This window comes from Pempheris klunzingeri, chromosome 16, assembly GCF_042242105.1.
Source record: "Pempheris klunzingeri isolate RE-2024b chromosome 16, fPemKlu1.hap1, whole genome shotgun sequence".
Classification (NCBI taxonomy): Eukaryota; Metazoa; Chordata; class Actinopteri; order Acropomatiformes; family Pempheridae; genus Pempheris; species Pempheris klunzingeri.
In genome coordinates this window covers 9,362,041-9,386,127 of record NC_092027.1, presented here as the reverse complement: position 1 = coordinate 9,386,127, position 24,087 = coordinate 9,362,041, and the positions used below count along the sequence as shown (strand labels likewise).

Sequence of the window (24,087 nt, the reverse complement as noted above, 5' to 3'; positions counted from 1 at the left end):
GGTTTGGTATGTTTGACATTTTTGCAGATATTAATAATTAATTAGAGTCTTATTACCATCTCAGATTCAGGCCAGTCGACCTGCTGACCTAATGATTTCATAATTTTTTGTTCTGGGGGGAACTGCGTCATATTTGGCTCGGGGTCTAATGAGTTGTGTTCCCATCACCATAATTAGGCCACTTGGTCAGGAGTTGGCATGCAATCGTCTAGATGTTATTTGGAAGCAAATTCCTTCTATTCTGTCCTGTTAATGTCGCTCACACACAAACATTTAATTTGTAGACATGTAATCCTCTAATTAAATTATTATGCCAATCCTTTAATCCTTTTTGTAGTGTGCATTGAAAATGGAAATCCTGATTTCATTTGCGTTTCTGTTTTGACAGCCATTTGTGCAACATGTTTGTGTCTGTTAAGTTTGTGAGTAATTACCCAGGCATGAAAGTAAAAAGTCCATAATCATGTTAATGTGATCCTGTGAATCTCATCATCCAAATCTGAGGTTTTAGCAGATGAAAATCTTGATCTTTCATAAGTGGAGACAATGGACTCTTAGCCTCTGTTAAAGACCTTTTGGAGAAACACAGCTGGAACCTACATGTGTCACTCCATCTATGTATTTACCTTTATGTGACATTTTTCTGTCACCAAAGTTAACAAAGACAACAATAGCACCTTATGTCAGAGTTTATCTCATCTGTTGGTCAATCCAAGATCTGCAATCTGTAAAGTACACATAAATATGGTTCATTATGCCCAAGTTTTCAGTCGTCACGGTATGCAACCAAACAGGATTTAGAAACAGTTAAATCCATCAAATGATCCCCTCAAATGGCCTTTAAGTCTCTGATAATTAAAAATGTCTCACTGAGCAGTTCTTAAGTAAACTGCTTTCTAAAGAGGTGAATTCAAGATGTCTTTGCAAATAAAGTAAGCCTGTATTGATGTCAGAAAATGTCCACTTTATTGAAGATCTTGTGTAATATACATACTCTTATACACCAATGAAAAACTCTTATTTTCATTGTATATTTATTTGTATTTCTCTCTCCATCCTGTCTTTATTTTGACATTTAGGAACAAGCTGTAGACAGAGAGCACGAGCGAGATTTCTTCCAGCAGGAGATCCAGAAACTGGAGCAACAGTTGAAGAATCCACAGAAGATTCAGATTGGCTCTGAGAAAAGAAACCAAGAGGTAACAGGAGAAGGCTCTGTTCTCTGCCAGAGGACCTGGCATTAATAGAGACGCTTTTCTTTTTTCTGAACATAACACTGATGTGGCCATGAACACAGAGCTGCGAGTCACACAGCAGAACAATAGAGCTGGTAGAGTTACCTGTGCTGCCACAAAAATGATACCAAACAGTGGGAGTGTTGCACAGACGGAAGAGTGAGAATGAATGTTTTTCCTTGCAATCTTTTGTAAGTTGTGTAATAGTGGGTTATATTTACATGATCATCAAATACACAACAGTGGGAGTGATTTCTCCAAAAGATTTGCTGAAGGTAATCACTGCTCTGGTGCGGCTGTTATTGAAATACAAAATGTTGTCAAAAACAAGGCCATGTGTTTGTAAGACACAATAACATGATATGTTATGTAACCCCTGATATCAAATTTCAACAGTGAATTCTCAGCTCAGGAGGTCATGACTGCTCACAGTTTACAGGCTAAATTCAAATGATTTTCCTTACATTTTTATAACATTTACAGATCAACAACAGATCAAGTGACAATGCGTAATGTATAAGATGTCGCTTGTGATAATGAACCCTCAGCTCTGTGGAGGGTTTTAGTAATTCAGCTTTTGTAGCCTGCAACTCAAGTGTTTTGGTTCACTCTCATCAACCTCATTTTCAGCTGTTCTTTTCAGCTAAAAAGCTCTGATAAACCCACTGTAAGATACCTGTCAGCACCGAAGAGCAGCCAAAGTTAGCAACTAGATGGTGAGCACAGTGGGGGATTTTAGCAGCTAAAGAGACAGACATTTCCACTTTAAATGAATGCTAACATATGCGCAAGATCAACTTTTTACGGTCATTATAAATCCATGTTGTTTATATTTTGTTCCGCAGCCCCCAAGCGGCCTAAAAGATGAATTAATGCTGCTTTAATATTTGTGTCACAGGCGCATATTACACTTCACCGCAACATGTCCAGCAGAACGTTAATCTTTATTGTTTATTATAGTTAATTGTTCATAGGATGCAGATTAGCTTCTGCAGACGCCGTTGTTAGTCGTCCCTGTAATATTTATGTTTGAGTTCGACAGCTATTGAAAGTCAGTCCAGCATAACTACCACAAGCGAGTTTTGACAGTCACATTTTCCCAGTTAAATTTCATCACCACACACACGAGTAACAGTGCAGACTATTTGATAGTTATAGAAAAAAGTCTTAACCTGCTTTTTAAGTCAACATTGCAGGACTAAATAGCAGGATGACATTTCTCTTTGTGCACCAGTCTCATCCATCTCAACAGTGACTGCTGCTAGTTTTACCATAAATGTTATTTATTTCCTTCCTTTATTTTCCCATTCAACTCACTTTAACATTTTAATAATCTAAAATGACACAGTCTGCTTTAGAAAACAAGCTGCAGTAGGTCATGGGGCTCTCAGTATGTTTCACTTGCCCAATCTGAATCATCATTTGACAAGATGAGGCAGTTAGAAGATGGCTCAGATGTTCAGTGCTATCATCATGTTTCCCTTTCTTCCCGTATTTGTAAATGAAGTATCCTCAATTCAACCCTTGAATGCTGCTCTGCTCAGACAGAGTTCCCCTCTAAATTAGATGAAGACTTGAATAATATAATTTATGACTGCAGCTTTCATGTATGCTGTACTGTAGTTAGATATAATTAATTCTGTGGTTTCCTTGTTTCTGTATTATATAGTTTATGCATCTGTATCACACAGACAGATATGCCAAATATAACCTCTTGTATTTCAATAATTTCCAGAGACTCCTGCCACATTTTTATCACTAAGTGCTTTCTCTTCCCCCTCTTGCCCTTGAACTCTCCATCCTCTGATCCTTTATGCCTCTGCCTTCTCTCTCCCATGGCTATTACAGGTGGATGGAGTAACCTTTAAGGTATTGCTTCTAGCTACATGTAGAATCAAGTCTCCCCCCCCAGATAACGTTTAGTGCATTTTAGTAATCCCACCCAACCCTGTAGCAATTAATGGCCTGTTCTCCATCCTTTCTCCAGTCTGATCCCTCTCTGATGTTCATGTCTTCATTTGGAAGCGACTCAACTTCGAAATAATGTCTTTTCTCACTCTTCTCCCTCCTCCTGTCTCTCCCTTCAATGTCCCAGGGATCAGTCAACAGCAGAAACAAAGTGGGGGGAAAGGTAGTGTGTTCACAAGTCCAGTGTAGAGAAACCTTATTACAGTATCCTCCTCAATGAGGTTTGCCTTTCCAAACAATAATACCAAAAGCATACTTTGAAAGGCTTTTCATATTTTTCTGTGAGGCAATACAAAGTATACATACATATACATCAATATGAGTTTCTGTCAGTAAAAACTATGTTAACAAACTTAAGTTTGCCATTTACTACATGCCTACATGCTACATGTCGCCAGCCAAAATTTTTCCTGAATGTCAAGCAAGAAATTGAATAAAAAACACATTAAAGTTTGACATAACATCCTTAAGAGGTGATTTTTATACACCAGAATAGATAAAGGTCAGTCACTCTTTTATGAAGTGACGTCATTTTCTTGTTTAATCAAGCAGGGGGACTGTATAAATTTAGTTATTTAGTTATAATTTTCCTTCCCAGTTCTGAGATGAGTGTAAACAAACCTCCCTCCTGTTGACCCTCTCCCTCCGCCTCATTGACCTCATTGATGTTTTCCCGTCTCACAGATGGACCAGTTACCTGCCAGCGGTCCTCCTGGTCAATGTACTGCTCTGTGGTTTGTGTCGCCCTGAATGAAATCTCTCTCTCCCCTCTGTCCCTGCACCTCTTTTCACTCTCGGCCCCCTCCTTTCTCAGGTGGATCAGCTGACCTCCCAGCTAGCTGTACATGTACCAGCTAAGCTGTAGCGAGTGGTGTCTGAGAGCGAATCTCATTAAACGACCCCCCCCTCTCTCTCTCTCTCTCTCTCTCTCTCTTTCTGTCTCTCTCTCTTTCTCTCTCTCTCTCACTCCCGCTCTCCTCATTTCTCTCTCTCTCTTACTACCAGGTGGACCAGCTGACCTCCCAGCTGAAGGAGAAGGCGGATTGGTGCAGTGAGCTGCTGCTCAGCTCAGAGCAGCTGCGTCGTGAGTTGGGAGAGCGCGACGAAGAGATTGACAAGCTGGAGAGCCGCATCCGCGAGCTGGAGCAGGCCCTGCTGGCCAGCGCTGAGTCCCTGGAGAAGGTTAGTAAGGGGAGGGGGGCAGGGGGGAGCAGGAGATGAAGGATGTGCAGGAGACTGAGTCAGAGACGGCCAGAGAGAAAAAGCAGTCAGAACAATAGCTGTAGAGCATGGCAGAGGGTGTGTGTGAGAGGATGTAGATGGGGTGACAGCTAGAGGAGGAACGGGAGGAGGGTTGGGACGGACAGAGAGGGAGAACAATGTGTGGGTGGGTCTTCTTCAGCAGTTTGCTGTTGATGATAACACTGAGCTATGGCTAGCAACTGTCAAGATTGCCCCCCAGTGTTCATTAAGGGCTGTAGGGAGAGAACAAAAAAGCAGTGTAGGAAATTCTTAAATCTGCTATGTCGCTGCTCAGCTGACAAATAGCTCATAGCTGCAGTTGCGCAATAAAAGATACAATATCGACAGCGTGCACGTCTAGCTCGCGTCCTTGAAAATCTGTTTGATCACAAGAGTTTGCTCCATCACGCCTTTGTGCCCATGTTGTAAATAACAGCTCTGCTGAATAGTTTCTTTCGTGTGTGTGTTGTTGTGTGTGTCGCAGGTTGAACAAAAGAAGCAGCATGCATCCATCACAGAGGCAAGACAATCCACACTGGAGGCTCAGTTACAGACAGAGAGAGAAGCTCTGGAGCGGAAAGAGAAGGAGGTAGTGGGCTGCTCACTTTGTGCTTTGAGGTTTTTTAAAGCAGTGATGAAAAGACTAACGTGTGCAAGCTCGCTCTAAGCCACACATTTATTTAATTGGGCAATATTTCAGTGTTACGAAAGATCAACCTGGGAATGAAACGCTCTTTGTTCGAATAAATCTGGTGTTTGGAGTGCAGGCATTAAATCAATTAATTTCAATGTCATTGCAACTGCATGTCCTTCAGCTAAAAACAATTTGCAGTGTAGTATCCTTTTAATATCAACATCTGCATTCTTTGTTTAATTACAGAATTAATTTACAAAATATTACAAATATTGGTGACATATTCAGTACAGTTTCGTGGCGTCTCCTCTAAAGTGCTTGTCTGTTTACCTTCCCCCTCAGATCTGTAACCTGGAGGAGCAGCTGGAGCAGTTCAAAGAGGAGCTGGAGAACAAGGGCGAGGAGGTGCAGCAGCTTCACATGCAGCTGGAGATCCAGAGGAAGGAGATCAGCAGCCAGCAGCAGTACCTAGAAACAAGGGATAGCATGCTCCGGGTAATCAGCTGTGCTGCCATGGCAGCATTTCACAGTATCTTTAACTATGATTGTGAATTCCAGAAGTGGTTGAGTTTGGTTGTGTTTGTGAACTGCAGCCACTCTGGCTTCTCAAAAACTGTAGATATCATTGTAAGACAGATGCTGGCCACATATTGTGTTTAAAATTTTTTTGTACTGTTGTACGAAAGACCAAAAGATAAACCAGCGGTTGTTAGTGACTTTAACACTGTTGACCGATATGATATGTGTGACATTGCCAGATACGTTTGTACTGTAAGTGCACAAATACAACCAACCAAAAACTGCTCCCACCAGTTGTTATCAGGACATTTTTACGTAATACATATACCAGTATTATATCCATGTAACATTTAGATTTCTGCTCACAAACTCTTTTGTTCAAGTGCTCTTTTTTTAAAATGAGATATTTGCCATATGTTGCTTATTTTAGTTTGCACCTTTTTAAGGTTTTTTTTTTTTTTGTCATGCAAGACTCACTGCTGCTGCCGGCACATTTCTTCTTTGACTCATTCAGTGTACTTTGAGTAGTCCACTACAAGGGTGACTCCGAGTGGACTTTCGCGTGTCGTGTTCATTAATAGCCATCACATTATAATCTCTGATTTTGAAGGTGATGGAGGACAAAGACAGGGAAATAGCACTTCTTAATGAACAGATCACTAAGCTCCAACACATGGAATCAGCCTCTGATAACAAGGTAACGCAATATGCATATACAAAATAGAACAAATGTCTATTTTGAATATGCATAACTCCGTGGTAGTGCATCTGTGTGTGTGTTTTCTGGTTTCATGTGCGTTTTCATTTTGGTCGCCACCATTTTTTTGTTTTTTGTTTTTGTTTTTTGGGTTGTTTTTGCTTGTTTTGTCTCGGTAAGTAGTTCCATGGCACCATCGTCTGTTGTGAGGTGATCATTTGCTCATGTGAAGTGACATATTAAACCTCTGAGTCTCTAAAATGTTTTTACATTCTGATCAACTTCAGAAACTTTAAATACAAAAGCCCATCAAAACAACATTATTCAGTCCAAAGAATCTTTCTAAACACAGCAGGGACTCAGAGGTTTATCCTAATAGCAGAATAGCTATGGACTCCTCAAATCTGATATTTGTATGGTTTAAAAATGTCTGTTTCTCTTTAGGAAATTGATGGGCGGGATGAGCTGATTAAAGACCTGGAGTCCCAGGTGGAGTGCCTGCGGAGCGAACAAGATCGCGTAAAGAGGAATAACGAGGAGGAGCTTGACCAACTGAATGCAGTCATAGATAAACTACAGCAGGAACTGGCCAATATTGAGCAGAAGCAGGCTGTAGAGGAGGAAGAGGACGCCAGCGCTGAGCCAGAGAGCGCTGTGTCGGGGCCAAGTAAAGAGGAATACGATGAAATGAAACAGAGAATGGACCTGGCGACCAAAGAGGTCAATACGCTCAAAATGGAGCACAGTAAGCTGTTGGAGGCATATCTACACTTGAAAGAGAGCACAGAGGCATTTGCTGAAATAGCAAAAGTGGAGAGCTCAGAGGGAGAACTCGAGGAAGCTCTCAGAGTGAAAACTGCAGGCCTTGTAGTGATGCAGGCCCAAGTTCAAGCTTTAGAGCAGAGTGCAACATCCAGAGTGGAAGAGCTGGACCTCCGCATCCAGGAGCTTGAGGACGTGCTCTGTGAAAAGGAAAGCGAGTTAAGCCGCTGCCGCCTCCTTGTGGAGGAAACGCAAAGCTATGCAGATGGTCTCCAACAGAGGATCTCTAATCTGGAGAACAATCTGAGGGAGAAAATGGCTGCAGCGCTTGTCAGCCAGGCCACACTAGAGGCCTTCCAGCAGCAGCAGTCACAAGGATTCAGTAAGAACCAGGACCAGCAGAGACAAGCTGAGCCGCCTGTGACACCAAAGGTGGAGCCACATGTCTATGACTTTGGTGACTTTGGTATTCCCCAAATGGACTTCAGTGGAATTGGTCAAGGGAGACAAGTTCCTGCGGCGAAGGTGGTCCATCTGACCCAGAGGCTGCGTGAGCTGGAGGTGGGACTCACTGGGATGCAGAAAGACCAGGAGCTCCAGAAGCAGCTGCTCTCCAGCTCTGAGGAGGAGGTGCTGGAGTACGAGAGGAGGCTGTCTGTGCTCATGGATCTGCTCAGCCAAATGAAGGCCAGGACGCACCAGAGGACATCACCGGCTGTGGGGGTACGAGATTGGCCTATAAGTGATAAAGGAGTAGTTAATCATTTTGAGTCTGGGAAAGAGCTAGTCCAGCACATAATCCCCTTCCCCTCGACCACAAGCTGTTGTTTTTACACTTCGATTTTTGTATTGATTAAAGATACCACATGTTAATTTGTGAGTTTTAAAGGTGCTGGTCAGCAGATTTTTTTATTTTTTTACAAACCGGCTGTTTGCTGTAGCTAACTGTGCAGACATGACAGTTGTATAAATCTTGTCATCTCCCTCTCAGCGAGAAAGCAAATAAACGTATTTGCATTTACACTTGTACACTTAGAAGTTAATAGTTGGAGCGATATTTCTTAGTCTATTTTGTCTATATGCACACTATTATACTATTGTACTGAATGGAGTATATATTGCAGCATGTTTTTTTAATTTTCTGTGTTTCCTCATTAATGGTTAACAGTCAATGAAGTCATTGTAATCAAGTCTATCAAGGCTGTGCTCTGATAAGTTTGAATCTTTTTATCAGGCGTCTGCTGATGAGCAGCCGGCTTCGTCACAGGTTCTTCAGGAGTTGCGGGAGGTCGGAGACGAGGCCACGGCCACCAGAGAGCAGCTGGACGGCTACAAGGAGAGCTGCAGCAGACTCCAGGAGGAGCTCCAAGTATGTGACTGCCTCTTAGTGTTCATATGTCTTTTGTGAGAGTATTTCTAATGTTTAGTGGGACTGACAAATGTTTATGTCTTTACAGGAAAAAGCAGTTGCAATAGAGAGACTACAGGACCAACTTCAAAATGTGGGAAACAAAAATTTTATCCTATTCAGTTTAAAATTTCAATAAACCAATTATTTTCTTGACTAATATTGAAACTTGTTCACTTTAGGTCTCATCCGGAGTCATTGCGGAGACCAAGGTGTCTGAGCTTCAACAGGAATTAATGGAGGCTCAAAACGAGGCAGCTGCCACCAAAGAGGAGCTGAACAGCTGCAGGGAGAGCATAGAGAAGCTACAGGAGCTGCTGCAGGTACAGAGCCAGCCGGTCACCTAAAATCTTTACAGCCATATCCTGTCTTGGGTGCTGCGTTCAGTAAAAGTCATCAGTGGAAACCACTGCAAAAATATATATTTCTCTATGTTTTTCCCTTTTTTCTTTCAAAAAGAAGAAGATTGTTTTGACATTTTCTTAATATTTCTTAATATGTAGCTTTAGCCAGCCGCAGGTTAGCTTTGCTTAGCATAAAGACATTTTACATTTCCTTTTTGAATGGATTAAACAAACAGGATAACATAATTTAATGTACTGGTGCTGGTGGGTGGATTTTGTTACCTTCAGACAGAGCCAAGCTAGCTTTCAGTCTCTATGCTAAGCTGAGCAAACCAGCTGGCTGTTGATTCATATTTAACAGTTATGAGAGTTATATCGATCTTCTCATCTCTCAACTCAACTCTCCACCACAAAGCAAATAAGAGTATTTCCCAAAATGCTTAACTCTTTCTTTAAGTGGATCAACGCTTGTTTTATCTGTATATCTGTAATCATATGTATTTGTAGGTTTTTATTTATACACATTTTAATTACATACACTTGTTTGTGTTTTTAAAGGAGCGGGAAATGACCATTGCTCACCTTAAAGGAGAGCTTTTCCAAGTAAGTCAGAATTTTGACCAATTTTTTTTTTGGATTGTAACATAATTTACATTTTATTGTAATGTATAATGTTGGTGTTTATGAAAACATCATATTCTGTCATGATACCTGGCTGTATGTACAGTATTTGACCCCTGCCCAATCATCCTCAAGGTAAAAGCTGAGGAAGACAGAGCCAACATGGCGGAGCTGCTCCAGGAGCTCCAGGAGGTCAAAGTCAATGCGGCTTCCACCAAAGAAGAACTCAACAGCTACAGACAGCATAGTGAGAAACTTCAGAAGGACGTTGAAGTCCGTGAAGTTTCCATTTCTAAACTCAATGAGGAGCTCCAGGAGGTGAGAAAGAATGTGGATACCACCAAAGAAGAACTCAGCAGCTACAGGCAGCACAATGAGAAACTACAGGACGAGCTCCGTGTCCGCGAGCTCTCCATTTCTAAGCTCAAAGAGGAGCTCCAGGAGGTACGAACAGCTTTGATGAAAACAGCGGGTTCTGGTCCTCCATCTCCTTCTCCCTCCCCCTCTCCTTCTCCGTCTCCTCAGCCTGTCTCCTCTGCATCTTCCTCCTCCACCACCCAGCCTAAAAGGAAAGCAAGCAAACAACCGGCTGGCAAGGGAAGCACCGCCAAAGATAAGCCATCTATCACCAGGAAAAACTCTTCCACTTCCAGCCAGTCCTCCAACAAATCCCACAGTGCTCCGCTAAACAGCAGCTCTGAGCAGAGACTCATGGCTGTGACACACTCGTTCACACAGACCGACCCTCTCCAAATGTCTGACTTCGGTCCGGAAAGCAAGTCTGCAGCCAAAGACGAGATGGAGGAGGTGATCGGAGAGTTCCAGGAGAAGATTGTACAGATGCAGGAGCTCCATGCAGCAGAGATCCTGGACATGGAGGCTCGGCATATTTCAGAGAGCGAAAGCCTTCGTCGGGACACACAGGCTCTAGAGGATGAGTGTAAGGCCCTCAAGACTGTTATTGACAAGCTGCGCTCTACAGAGGTGAGGACAGGAAACACTAGTATGTCCTGAGTCCATACTACATACTAATCCTACATATATGAATTATATACTACATCCTCATCATAGCAGTATTGTGTTGAGCAGTTAGTATACAAAGATGTACTTTACCGCTTTATACTAACAGGAAATTATACAATACGTGTGATAATGGATATCGGTCAAACTACGATCTTGGAAAGCTGCTTTTTCCTGATTTAAAATCATTATCTAAGATTTCTTGTAGCTTTTTAACACCACCCACATTTTATTTTAGTTTTTTCCATCTGTAAGCATTTCTTTTGTGCATTGCATTGTGGGAGAATGCTGTCCCTCAACAGCATATTCTGCATACTGTCTGCTTTGACTTAACAAATATTTGTTCTACTTACTACTTAGTTTGAGAGAAGGAGGTAGATGTTTCATAGAGTATGTATACAGTATGACTGTAGTTCCGATGTATCTATGTGCTTCATACTGCAATTTAGTTTTATATTGAGAGAAGTTGCAAAACATTACTTACAAACGTTTTACACAATTACAGATTTTGAGGGCATTTGAATCATTTAGTGGTTTACATTTTGTCTAAAACTACCGTATTTGCAAAAGCCAGATAGATAAAACCCCAAAGATGATAAATTACCTCATCAATCATATCAAGCAATTATCAGAAATGTTGCCAATTCGCTGTCAGCATTTTCATGAATTGTACAGTAGGTTTATGTTGGTTGGTGTTTTGAAGGTGTCCCATACCGAAGATACGCAAACATTACTTGTATTATCATTTGATAATAAATCAATCATGTTTAATCTTTTCTAGGCCCCCTCATCGAGACAAGACCGTCCTGGGTCACAGTTCAAAGATGGTTACACAAGTGGTAAGATACCTCACACTGATACAGCACAATCACAGGGCTACTCCTCTATTTAATCATTGTTTTTGACAATGATCAAATAGCAGTTCTTCTTCAGCATTCTTCGTGTTTATTGGGTTTTACTTGAATAAACAATTTACAGAAATAACCTGAAAGTGAGTAGTCCACTCAGCTATTCTTATTTCTGTGTGTTTATGCTGTTACTTTATGTGACAATAGAGCTAAGGGGATGTGGGCTTTTGCTCTACAAACATTTCCCAAAGCCTGAAATAGTCATGGCAGCTTTCACTCATTTCCATTAACACTGATTGTAACTTTCATGCTGTAATGCTGCTCCTTTGGTCACGGACCCTTCAGTTTATTTAATTGTCACAGCAACCTTTTTCCACTTACATATGAGCTCATTTTAATATTGTATTAAGACAGACTTGAAAAAGCTTGAATCCATCTCTTAGGTCCATTAATATCTTTATTTCATTCATCTATTTATTTAAAAACTCAGAAAACAAAAATGATTATGACATTTGGAACTGGAACTGTCTCAGCGGTATCAATGAGGTACACAAAGTACACATAAAGTTTTGTTAAAGCATATTCAAAGTATGTGGGTAACAATAAGCAGATCTTCCTAACTGAATTTTCTTTTTCTTCTCACAGACAGTAGCTCAGACTACAGCCTGCGGACTGGATTTGACCTGCCAAGCCTGCAGCAGGAGTTCAGGACTACTCCAGAGGGCGCCAGGAGAGAGGCCGACGATCCACTGCCTGACCGGATCAAGGTTCAGCCTTCAGTTATTATAAACATGGTCCTGGAGCTAATTAATTTATGGACTAGAAAAGACTGATTGTAAAACTAACATAATTTCTGTGTGATGTTTGTCCGATCAGACGTTGCTCCGTGAGGTGCATCAGGAGGGCATGCAGGTGCTCTCCCTGTCAGAGCTCCCAATCTCTGAAGGCGAGCCGGTCAGCCAGTTCAACGTCCAAGGCTGGGTGAAGGAAAGAGATGCCTTACTGGCGACTGTGGAGTCTCTCAAAGGCCTTATCACCCAGATGCAGATACACAGAGAAACACAGGTAGAGGAAACCCCCCAAGAATCAAGATAAAACTGTAGTAACTTGTCAGAACTAGTCAGAAACGTCACAGTTCAAACTTCACATTTTTTAAGTCAAATGGAGAAATCATCCACTGTTCGTGTGCTTGAGTCTTTATGTGCGCATCTCTGACTTGCTCCAGGCGACAGGCGGTGTGGACTGGCGTGCGCAGCTGCTGGATGCAGTGCGGCAGGTGTTCATAAGGGAGCGCAGCGTGCTGAAGAACGCCCTCTACAGCCAGTTGGACCTGCTGGACACCAGTGATGCTATCATCCACCTCAATCAGCTGGAGCGCACGCTCGCTGAACAGGTCAGAAATAACAGTTTTAATCCATAATCCAGCACTGAATTCATTCCAAAGCAAGATTACTAACTAAATTAAGATTTACTGTGTACACATAGATGCTGGTCTGTAATCTAATAGATGCTGTATTTGTGATCCTGATCCAGGACGCCCAGCACAGAGACGCCATGGGCTCGCTCTGCACTGCCGACAGGTCCAGTCTCATCTCTGAGATCCAACAGCTCCGTGGTCAACTAGAGCAGCTTCATCAATCCTACTCTCACCCTGCAGGTGAGGTTCCTCAAACATTGTCATATTTGCTTACCACTAATAATGTGTTCATTATCTTGCCTGCTTAGCGTTGACATTGATGTTTTCTGATTGTGTTCCTTTAGGTCACCAGCCTGCTGTGTCACTGGGTGGTGAATTTAGCGTGACGGAGCAGAGGGAGGCTGGAGGAGCTGGTGGAGCAGCGGAGGCTGACAGGCTGCTGGTGGAGGAGCTGAAGGGTGAACTGTCCCAGACTAAACTGGAGCTGGAGACGACGCTCAAGGCTCAGCACAAACACCTCAAAGAGCTGGATGCTGTCAGGTTAGACATGACGTGCATCCAACACACCTGGACACAGTTCTATAACTATTAGAGTGAAAATACTTCACTAAGACAGATGTGCTGTAAGACAGGTGTTCCAGTGATCTGAAACTGTAACCGTGAAATGTGAAATAGAAGAGACAGTAGTTTTATGGTTGCGTGAAAACTTTTTTCACTTACGTTTACAGTGGAGATGTAGATGGGTAATATGAGGCGAGAAAGGGAATAATGCATCCCACAAAGTTCCCAGGCTTGAATTAAATCAGTCATGTTGCACTTACCACCAGTGAAGCTTTGCCTCCAATCACGAGTGTTTAACTTGAAGCGCCGAGCTTCAACAAACCTTCTATACGACTAAAATATCCATTACCTTTCTGTCTGTCAACAGGGCAGAGGTGTCGCAGAAGGCTGCTGAGGTGGACGCACTGAGCGACCAGCTAACAGAGGAGAGGAAGAGAAGCAGAGATCTTCAGTGGGCCATGGAGAAGGAGAGGTGTCGAACAGGGAGAGACGAGGAGAGTAAACGAGAGGAACTGGAGGTAAAAGCCTTGAGAGAGGTGCCCTGTAATTCGTGTTGTTAAACCTAAATTTAAAAGCCTCAACAGGGAAAGAGAGAGAAGAGAAGAGAGAAAAAAACAACTAGACATCCATTCATATACATTACATCTGTTGCATTTCCTCTTCCCATGTAACCATATTTATCAATTTATCGCAGTAATTACTAATGTGTTTGCTTTGGAGACGCATTCAAAAATCAAGTCAAGGATCTGTAACTTTTTTTTTACACTTGGTATTGATTACCTTGATATTTTACCATCTCAACTTTCTTATGTTATACTGTTTAAGTCATTCTTAAAAACAAATGTATTTTCATTTCCCTCTAAGGACCTGCAACTCACTGTGGAGGAGCAGAAGACCCGTGTGGCCCAGCTGACTCTGACCCTGGACCAGGAGCGCCAGGCCTCCTCTCAGCTCTCCCAGGAGACCGAACAGGAGCATCTGAGCCTCCGCAGACGTCTCCAGGAGCTCCAAGTCCAGCTGGAGACAGAGCGTGCTAAAGCCCTGGAGATGAGCACCGCGCTGGGGAGGGAGAGAGAGCTGAGAACGGGTGTTTCTACAGATAGCGGCCCCTCTGATGAGCAGCGGGTGGAGGAGGATAGGACACCGCTGGAGGAGGAGGGGAGTCTGCTGGAAAGACTGCAGAGGGAGCTGGATGACAAACATGCACAGGTGGGATGTTTGTGGGTTTCTGTGCTCTGCTGAATTTGCTTCAAATGACTACAAGTAAAGAAGTATAAATGTTGATTAATGAATGATTAATTAATAAAAGTTTGAAGCAGAAACTCTATTAACTGGTGGCTAACATCTATCCTCATCAGAAAAATCATGTTGTCTTAAGTCTGCCTTCATGTCTCCTCTCAGGTGGTGCATCTCCTCAGTCAGGTGGAGGCCCAGAAGCTGGAGGTGGTACGAAAAGAGGAGGAGCTGACTTTGGGGAGTCAGAGGTCGAGACGGGACCAGGAGGCGCTGCTGGAGGCTCGGGCCCAGCTGGAGAGGCTGGAAGCACAAATGTCTGAGGGCCAGGAGCAGCTGGAGAGAGAGGTGGAGAGGAGGAAGAGTCTAGAGGAGGAGAAGGAGAGACTGGAGGAGAGGCTCAACCAGATTAGAGAGCAGAGAGGAGAGAGGGAGGGGGCCGGACCTCTACAGGCTGACGGCCACAGCGTGAGTATCAACTGTTAGTCACACACTCTTATTTTGTTTTCCATCTCGTGTCACTTGCAAAGTATTAAATCTATGTTTTTATTATCTAAACAGCAGGCTGTCTGGCACAGTGAGTCCACCGACCGCACCAAAGACTGGGTGTTCCAGCAGAAGAGTGGAAATGTTCAGTCGGCGTTCTCCACCACGTCTCCCCACCTGGTGTCTCCTACAGGCCTCACCAGCGGACCACATCAGGGTCCTTGGCGCACGGCTGACAAGATCCTGAGCAAACTCAACCTCATTTCCTCAAAGATCCGCGGGATGGTGAGCAAGACTACCAGCAGGTAATTAAAGTGGCTATAATCAGTGTTTTTTATAAACAGTGGATCGAATAACTACAGACTCCATGTATGTATCATGATATGCAGGTCTGATATAATTAGAAATTGACTGACTGTCATTTCTACATGTTGTGTACAGGCTGACCGCAGAGGTCGACAGTGAGGAGTTATCTTGGGTTCAGTCCAATGTTGATGAGGTCATCACGATGCTGCAGCGGTCCCCAGGTCTCCCCTCCGTCCCCGAGGTCAGAAACTGTCTTTAACCTCCTTTGGTTTTGATGGTTTTAAAACTTCTACAATGAATTTTTCTGGATTTTGTGGCTGAGTTTAGTTTTAATGGCTGCAGAAGAAAAATAAGACCAAATAAACTTCACCTCCTTGTGGACAAATGTTGGTCAAAAGAAGAATTTTCTGTTTGCTAATGAGCTCACATCAGCTGTTTGTTTACATTTCAGAACGTCTGTAATCTGTTGAGCTCCCAGTATGACCACACATGGTTGTGACTGTTGGTGTGTTTCCCTGCAGAGTGTTTCCCAGCTGGCGGGAGGCTCCTCCAGCTCCTCCAACTCCCTGACGGAGCGGCTGCTGAGGCAGAACGCCGAGCTGACAGGTTTTGTCAGCCGTCTGACCGAAGAGAAGAACGATCTGAGGAACCACACGCTCCGCTTGGAGGAAGAGCTGCGACGCTACCGACAGGCTGGACTGGGATCTGACGACAGTGTGAGTACATGACAGGAAACACTACTGATGGGGATGACTGCACTGATTTCAAACATTGGCCGTAGTGGAGGTAGATACAGTGAATAGTGGAAAGAAAAACAAATATGAAACACTTGTTTGCTTTCAGCTTTTTGGACTAAATTACATAATTTCATTTCCTCCAGCAGTTCAGTGGCAGGAGAGGGGTGTCGAAGGGGGACTCGTCAGGAATGCTGCTTTCCCAGGAGCGGGAGGCTTGGACAAGAGAGAAGATCCGCCTGGAGAAAGCTTTACATCTGGCCCAAGCCCAGGTGGCTCGACTCAGGGGGGAGATCAGGACCGACACACTGCGAGAGATAACCGGACCTGAGGCTGACAATGCTGCACTTAAGGTCAGATTAGAAACAGCTAATAAGTCGCTATAATTCAGCTCGTATCAGTTTGTAGTTGGTTAACTGTAGTGACTCACTGAGAGCAACAGCCGTTAAGAGAAGCTCAACCTCTCACTCCTGTCTTTGCCTCCAGAGAATGTACGGGAAGTACTTGAGGTCAGAAAGCTTCCGCAAAGCGCTCATCTACCAGAAGAAGTATCTGCTGTTACTGCTGGGTGGCTTCCAGGAGTGTGAGGAGGCCACGCTGTCGCTCCTCTCCAGGATGGGCGGCCGACCGTCGCTCTCCAGCCTGGAGTCCCTCAGCCAGCGTCGCCGGGGGCTGATGCGCTTCCGCTCTGCCGTCCGAGTCTCTATCGCCCTCTCCAGGTGTGTGGTCCAATACTTCCTTTCTGCTAATGCCACAGTAACCACAGATGAATATATGGTCATTTACGTTTTTGTGTTTTCTAAAACTAAAACCTACACATTTTCTGTTCAGAATGCGTTTCCTAGTCAAGCGATGGCACAAGGCGACGGGGATGAGCTCCACGACTTCTTGTGGCGTCAACAAAAATGGAGCCAGACAGTCTTTAGGTAACCAAAACTTCTATCATATGTTTTGGCTTCTACATGTTGGAGAGTATTATGTAGAAGTGATGCTCAGTTCATTTTTATTTATCTGTCTCAGGCACTGAGGCGAGAGACTCTCCTTACCTTCACCCGGGCAGCGTGGAGATGTACAGAGAGAGAGGAGGTGTTGGAGGAGGAGGAGTCTCCTCCATCAGCAGGGGGCGAAGTGGACGTGAGTCCCCCAGATCAGCGGTCTCCTCCACACCCCACAGGTACAACGAATCACTTCTGTCATTATCAATTATTCTAACAATTATTTTACCCAGATTAGTCTGTAAAATGCCAAAAAAATAATAATCATTACAACATACTGTATTATGTATATACAGACATAAAATATATGTAAGTATTTTGTTAGTATTAATATGTTTTCATACAGAACTCTTTAAATTGAAGGCTAACCCAAAGTGGGATTTAGACCTGTTGTAGTACCTGTGGTTCTGTTACTAAAAAGGTGGATGTTGTTGTGTAGGTTGCACATCTCCGGAGACCACGGACCTCTCACCTGTTCCCACCTGCAGAGCTACGACCCCGACCGAGCGCTCACTGACTACATCTCCAGACTGGAGGCGCTGCAGAGGAGGCTGGGGAGTGTGACTTCAGGTAACACTTACAGTATCCCACGTCTGTACCGCAGAATATTTGCATACACTATTTACCTCATACTAGTGTTTACAATAGGCTGTTCTGTTCTGCAGTCAGTAAACAAGAAATCAGCTTATGTGACAGGAAATGATACAATACTCAAATGTAAAAATCGCAATATAAACTTCTATATTCTCCTCTAATTGTAAGAACACAGTGCGTCAGGAAAGTTTTAAATGGACCCTCAGTATCATGATAAACATGTCTAACAGACATGATATTGTTTTACACAGTAACAATATGTGCAGACTCCCTAATTCACGTGAAGTGGCAATGAAACTGTTCTATAAAGTAGTTTTCAGATTTACTCAGCTAACTCCTAATTTTCCCTGCAGGTGCTTCTTCATATGCTCAATTGCACTTTGGCTTGAGAAGATAGATGCTGTCAAGTTACTTTGGCTTGAAGAAACTCAGTTGCCTTTTCTCGTGCTGAGTGCTCTGCTGTTTTCTATCAGTCTGGTGTGGACTGTATCTTTCCATGTGGACCAAAACACATTTTTTATTAGTGTACGACATGTTGTATTCAGGCTTTTTGTCGCCAGCACTTGAAAAACAGCTATGTTTGTAATTTGATCTGCCTCTTTGTTGTGGATGAACTACAATCATGTATATTTGTCTGATGCTAATTTAAGACCTTGTGATTAATTTATATGTTTGTGTTGTATGGGTGGAGCGTTAATGTAGAGAATGTTTGGGTTTCTTGTTGAGGAGGCTGCTACTGGATATTCTACACTACACTGTGTTTTGTTTTGGCCAGACAGACTACAGAGGACATTTGTAGAGAACGTATTTTTGTAAAGTGTAGGAGCTTTGAATTTTCTGGGTATTTTGTCTAAAACTGAAATAAAGAGGACTACATTATTTGAAAGCCATGTCTGTTTGTCATTTCTTATTCATCCTTTGACCAGAAAATAAAAATATCTCCTTTTCCACAGGAGAGAAGCCGATTTTGGAAAGTTTCTTTATTGGAAGAAGGAACTGCGGGTGGAACAGTATCAGCAGTTTTTGCTCGAAAAGAATCAAAAATCACAAAATAAACCAGAATATGCCACGATGAGCACAATCTGAGAAGACGCTATAACTTGGTGTTAACAAAGGATCAGTCAGTGCTCGTTACTGAGGTTCAGGCAGAGGTTCGGCTCCTGTTTAGTTAAGATCACCTTTAAAAAGCGTTTTCTTCAGGCATGCTCTAAGGGAGCATGTACCATGTATCAAAGCTGAGTCCTTAATGCAGCGGCCCCAGTTTGAGTCGGGGCCTTTTGCTGCATGTCACCCCCCTATCTCTCCCTCTCTCCCTCCTGCTTTTCTTGTGTCTCTCGACCATCACTATCAAAATAAAGCAGAAAAACAAAAAAACATAATCTCAAAAACAACACTTTCTCCTGGCTCTTTACAGTGGGAGCTCTTCTGCTTCTGATTCCAATGCATTTAATGCAGTAAGGCTACAATTACACTTGTAATGTTGCATTGTTTTTGAGGGGTGGGGGGTTGTCATCGGTGTAAATGTGCCAAAGACCTGTCATGTGAAAAAACCCTAAATTCTCCCCCAAATCTGGACTTAAATAAGATACTCTACTAACGGAAGAGCCTCTGCTTGTTTTACAGTTATCCACTGAACACAACTTGCAAGGATCTCAAGGCTTCATTCACTCAACACCATCAAGACACTCTGTTACTCACCATTTCTATTCTGAAGAATTCACGTGGTGAATATTAGCATCTGTGTTCAGGTCAGAGTCATACAGTCAGTGTAACTATCTCTGGAAACACAAGTTTCAAAAATTCATGTATTAGTGTTGACATTCAGAAAAAAAAAAAACAGGCTGACAGAAGAACAAAAAGTAAGAGGTTGGACTTTTAAGCAGCAAAGTGCATTCATCTAAATGTTTCTAAATTCAAGTCCCAGGAAGTTAAGAGCTTCACTTCAAACACTCGGGATGTTTGACTGTTTCCTGTCTTTATTCCCTCACTGTGGTCTCCTCTTGTATCTGATGACGGGGTTGTGAGGGGTGTGAATCATTGTGGTGTAGTTGATTGTGGGGAAATATCCGTCCACCAGGTCAAAGTCGTACATGCGCAGTAAAGTGGACCAGATGGTTTTGATCTGGACGTAGGCAAAGTTCTCCCCGATGCAGCGATGGCGGCCTGAGGAGCAGACAGCGAAGGTTCAGCTGTGATTTGTTAATTCAGACATCCGTCCTGCCTTCTGACATTCTTTCATACAAGATGCTGTATTTTCAGAATGGCTGATGTTTCTTACCGGCTCCAAACGGCACATAGGCAAACTTCTCGCCTGCAGCGGGGTTTTCGTTGAGGTAGCGGTCGGGGTCGAACTCCATCCGGTCCACCCAGGTGTCGTGCAGACGGTGGTTGACAGTCGGGGAGACGCAGACCTGGTGGCCCACAGGGATGGTGTATCCTGCTGCAGTCTGAGAAAACAGACGGAAACTGATCATTAAAATTAAAAGAAGAGACCTTTTGCTGACATCAGATGCTTAAAAAAAGCACCAAAATGATGAGACAGGTGCATCTTGTACAATAAAACTGATTCAGGACTTGAAACTGGAACAAATGTCATTGAGCAGTGAAGTTTTCTTACCTGAGGGGAGCGAGCCATCCTCATCATGGTCATGATGGGCGGGCGGAGACGCAGGGTCTCCTTTAAACAGCGCTCCAGCAAGGTGAGATCCTTCAGCTGAGGACAAAACCACAACGATGTATGGACAAAAAAACTGTTAATCATCTAACTGTTACATCTGTAATTCATTTTCATCATAGTTACAAGGACTGAAGCAGCTTTTTAACCCCTTCATGGAAAATCCATAAAGGCTCGTACAGTTGGAGTTCACCCAGTAAGATGTTTTGGAAAAGAAGACTAAAACATTTTGTCCACACAGTGCAGACAACAGTCCTTCAACAGGCAGCAGGTCGTCTGTTCTGATCCAAAATCTGTGAGCTTTGGTGTATTTTCACTGCATGGCTGCACTGTTATTATCTACTACAATCAATGTAGCTACAGCAGTCTGTAAGCTGTGTTGTGTGTCAGAGAACGTCACTCATCTACATGTTTGTTATTGCTGTACATTTCCAGGAGGGGGCGCACTTCCTACTGTTTGTGTCACAATCGTGGGAAAACAGAGGTGAAAACAGCAAAGTGCAACCTGGAAAAAGGGATGTGAAGTTTTTTAAGTAACTGCCGTATGCTTTAATTCCAAACATTCAGACATGCTGTTGATCATTTTTGTATTTTGTGATAATTAAGGCAAATCTCCACGGGCCCACGCTGCAGCCATCCTCACCTGATCGTAGTCGAGAGGTGGCAGCTCTCCTCCACACACAGCCCTCTGCTCCGAGTAACAGCGCTCCTGCAGAGCTTTGTCTCTGGCCAGGAAGAAACCCATCCAGGCGCTGGTGGTGGAGGACGTGTGCTGACCCGCCAGGAGGAGGCCGATCAGCATCCCCGCGATCTCGTTATCGTTCAGGGGTCGCCCGTCTCTGAGGGGGAAGCACAGTTTTTTTTAGAACTTTTGAGGGCCCTGATCATGTTTTAATTGTCACCTATTCATGGTCATTTTAGTAAACGGGAGCTGCGGCAGACACTAAACACTAATGTATCCATTTTCTAGCTCTTACAAATTAAACTTAACATGTCTAATTACATTATCACAATGTGATAGGTTTATCAGAGAGGAAAGCTCTTATATTAGATATTACAAGTACAATTGCTGTACTTGCTGGTGTTAGGTATATTGACTTTTACTGTTTTCTAGTGAGAACTATGTGGTTTAGAAGGTTTTTAATCCATTTAAGGATCACAAGTTCCAAGCAGTATCTTACAAAACAATCAAAATTCTTTGGAGACAAACTCAGAAAAATGTGATCCAGCAGCATGATTTTAGGAGTGAAACCATGCTGTCATTTCCTGGATAATGTCCTCGGACACTGACGCCGTCTTACTTGTAGGTGGCATCGATGAGGGTCTGCAGGATGTCGTCCACTTTCTCTCCAGACTGCCTGCGCTTCTGAATCACCTTGAAGAAGATGTTCTTGATCTCTCTGTGAGCTCTGTCCCTTTTCCTAACAGAAAACATTAGATTTGTGCAAAATTAATTTATGGAAAATCTACTGTACAAAAAACACGTGTTGGTGTTTTTCTGAATGACTATTTCAGAGCTCTCTTGCATTGTAATATGCTGACACTCTTTTCAGGAAAGTCTTTTCTTTTAGTTAAATGAAATTCAGTCTTAGCTTCATCCTGTGGCAGATGTTGAGTCAACTACCAACAGATCAGGGTGTCTACATGTATGAGCAAGTTGAATTCAACACTTTTCAAGTCTTTAATCCACGGTGTAATTTCATTAAAGGCACATTTTTCAATAAAAATAACCCAAATGTGAAAATGTAGTCGTACAAATACACATGCAGTCAGTTAAAAAGTATAGCTACGGCAAAATGGCAATTACTGGTTCAGTTAAAGGACATTTGTCACAATACGTTTATTAAATGGAAGAAAATATATTTGTCCTTGTGAAAATGTGAATTTAAGATATTCAAAGACTTTTTAAGGACCCTACCTGAAGCTGGGCAGTGGCAGCCAGCCGGGCAGGAGCCAGGCAGCGTGACTGAATCCTCCGTCCAGGTCGGCGTAGAGCTGAGCCACCCGTTCATTCAGCATGCTGCGGATCTCCTTCCCATGAAGGCAGCTGCTGGCCGTGAGGATGATCAGCTCAGACAGCGCCTCAAACAGGTCTGACACGGGCAGAAGGTCATGCATTTAAGTTGTGCTGTTCTGGACTCAATATCAAAAGTGAAAAATGTCACGTGTTTATTTTCTAATATTTTGTACAGCATCTTACTTCTCTCTCCGCTGTCTCCCCATCTCTGAAAATACTGTAAAGTCTCTGCCTCAATGACTTTCACATGTTGCTTAAAATGAGCAATGTTCAGTCCGGTCTTCAGCATCTTCTTTTGTTCCAGAAAAACCTACAACACATTAAAGAAAGCCTGTGTTATAGCTGATGTGATACAACAGCAACACGCTGTGATCGCTCTCTCTAATGTGGTTTTGTCATTAAAGGTGATGTGAAGTGTTAAGGTGGACTCACAGGGTTCGGGACGTCATAGGCTACCCCTTTGCCAAACACCGGAGTGGTCAGTCTGGAGTAGACGTCCTCGGCATTCAGGTCCTCGTTCTTGCTGTTGAACATCAGCGTGGCTGCTTCGCTGCCCAGCAGGTAGGTGAACGTACTGCCCACCATGGTGAAGCTGAACACTGGGCCGTACTGTGGGAGGACAGCGGAGACGCAGGGGTTAAAACATGTAATCTACTTCCTCCCCTCCCCTGGATTACTGGATAATTTCCTCTTTTAAGGCCTCTGAGACTCACTTTTAATACTTATTATTCCTTTTTCAATAATATAAACCTTTAAATTGGTGATTATAAGTAGACACAAGCAGACATAAGGTGGAAAGGTCACATCAAGTGTGTACATGTGTGGATCACTGAGTGTGAGAGGTAAAATAAAAGTCTTAGCATGAGTGCAGCACTGCAACACATCATTTACCAAAATGAATAACTATTAAATATTTCCTTGATTAGTTGGTGAGTCATTTAGTCTATTTGTTCTTCTGAAAAGATTATCTCTAAAAGCCCATCTTGACACGTTTTGTCTTACCAGCAGAGTAAAACCTTAAGAGACTGTATTTAGAATAACATCCAAAAATATTTACATTTTAAATGCTGAAATAACAGGGTGGGGGGGGGGGGCATTATTGATGATTGCATAAATTGATTTTATTATCAAAACAGATGCAGATTAACTGACTGCTAGTCTTTGTTCGTACTATAATACTCACTTTTTCATAGGCATTTTCGAGAAACTCAATGGGACTTTTCCCAAATGCGATGGCATGGCCCAGGAAGGGAACGCTGGAGGGTATGAAAGGTGGATATTTCTGCAAAAAGAAGCATGACAACAGTGCATGATGAACACAAACTGAGAATGCATTTCAATAACCATTTTTGGCACTGTTCTGTTTGGTTTTTTTAGCTCTTGGCTAACTTACCAGATCGTTGCCAGAGGACTGTTTGAGCAGCGACTTGGAAATATAGCCCAGGGTGAGAGTGATGACAGAGGCAGCCAGCACCACGGAGGTCAGACCCACACTGTCCCCGAACAGTTTACTGCTCATTTCAAACAGGTGCACGGACATTTTTACCGATCTGTCCTCTGAAAACTCACTGTGTCACAGCCTGGAGGAAATCCTCTATGTGGAGGTACAATACATATCCACTAATTCAAAGTTTGGGCTCGTCTGATGCTCATGTTGGAGGGTCGTTGGTAATATAACATCTCTACCTGTCACTCCTGGTCCTGCCCCCGCCTGACCAACGGAGGCTTCCTATTGGCTGCTCACCGCCTGTCCGTCAAGCAGCGGCCGCTCT

At 43.2% G+C, this 24,087-nt stretch overlaps 2 protein-coding genes across 2 annotated transcripts in view; one reads left to right on the top strand and one right to left on the bottom strand.

The window, feature by feature from the left end:
• akap9 (A kinase (PRKA) anchor protein 9) overlaps positions 1–18,510 on the top strand; it is a 64,625-nt gene extending 46,115 nt beyond the window's left edge. The window contains exons 27-55 of the mRNA XM_070846839.1: positions 1,080–1,199; positions 4,209–4,385; positions 4,930–5,034; positions 5,422–5,574; positions 6,209–6,295; positions 6,740–7,780; positions 8,292–8,426; positions 8,515–8,559; positions 8,648–8,788; positions 9,368–9,412; positions 9,566–10,414; positions 11,232–11,289; positions 11,944–12,065; positions 12,175–12,363; positions 12,524–12,691; positions 12,832–12,955; positions 13,060–13,255; positions 13,644–13,794; positions 14,141–14,485; positions 14,678–14,977; positions 15,071–15,300; positions 15,437–15,542; positions 15,823–16,017; positions 16,185–16,388; positions 16,522–16,754; positions 16,867–16,961; positions 17,056–17,209; positions 17,470–17,600; positions 17,978–18,510. Of these exons, the coding sequence (XP_070702940.1) occupies positions 1,080–1,199; positions 4,209–4,385; positions 4,930–5,034; positions 5,422–5,574; positions 6,209–6,295; positions 6,740–7,780; positions 8,292–8,426; positions 8,515–8,559; positions 8,648–8,788; positions 9,368–9,412; positions 9,566–10,414; positions 11,232–11,289; positions 11,944–12,065; positions 12,175–12,363; positions 12,524–12,691; positions 12,832–12,955; positions 13,060–13,255; positions 13,644–13,794; positions 14,141–14,485; positions 14,678–14,977; positions 15,071–15,300; positions 15,437–15,542; positions 15,823–16,017; positions 16,185–16,388; positions 16,522–16,754; positions 16,867–16,961; positions 17,056–17,209; positions 17,470–17,600; positions 17,978–18,021 (5,943 nt within the window). The 3' untranslated portion in view covers positions 18,022–18,510. The remainder of the gene's footprint in view (positions 1–1,079; positions 1,200–4,208; positions 4,386–4,929; positions 5,035–5,421; positions 5,575–6,208; positions 6,296–6,739; positions 7,781–8,291; positions 8,427–8,514; positions 8,560–8,647; positions 8,789–9,367; positions 9,413–9,565; positions 10,415–11,231; positions 11,290–11,943; positions 12,066–12,174; positions 12,364–12,523; positions 12,692–12,831; positions 12,956–13,059; positions 13,256–13,643; positions 13,795–14,140; positions 14,486–14,677; positions 14,978–15,070; positions 15,301–15,436; positions 15,543–15,822; positions 16,018–16,184; positions 16,389–16,521; positions 16,755–16,866; positions 16,962–17,055; positions 17,210–17,469; positions 17,601–17,977) is intronic.
• Positions 18,511–19,500: 990 nt separating this feature from the next.
• cyp51 (cytochrome P450, family 51) lies at positions 19,501–23,855 on the bottom strand. The gene is made up of 10 exons (XM_070846880.1): positions 23,709–23,855; positions 23,499–23,597; positions 22,748–22,924; positions 22,499–22,625; positions 22,217–22,391; positions 21,600–21,719; positions 20,942–21,137; positions 20,242–20,337; positions 19,903–20,071; positions 19,501–19,787 (listed from the first exon to the last, which is right to left on the bottom strand). Exons 1-10 carry the CDS (start codon positions 23,853–23,855, stop codon positions 19,609–19,611), a joined length of 1,485 nt encoding a protein of 494 aa, XP_070702981.1. The 3' UTR covers positions 19,501–19,608.
• Between the last annotated feature and the right edge of the window lie 232 nt (positions 23,856–24,087).

Excerpts from the sequence above, each read along its gene's own strand:
- cyp51 (XM_070846880.1), bottom strand. The coding sequence starts at position 23,855 with ATGTCCGTGCACCTGTTTGAAATGAGCAGTAAACTGTTCGGGGACAGT. Across the intron at positions 21,138-21,599 it reads CTCATCGATGCCACCTACAA|AGACGGGCGACCCCTGAACG; the intron begins GTAAGACGGCGT and ends CTTCCCCCTCAG. Across the intron at positions 20,338-20,941 it reads CACCTCTCGACTACGATCAG|CTGAAGGATCTCACCTTGCT; the intron begins GTGAGGATGGCT and ends TTTTGTCCTCAG.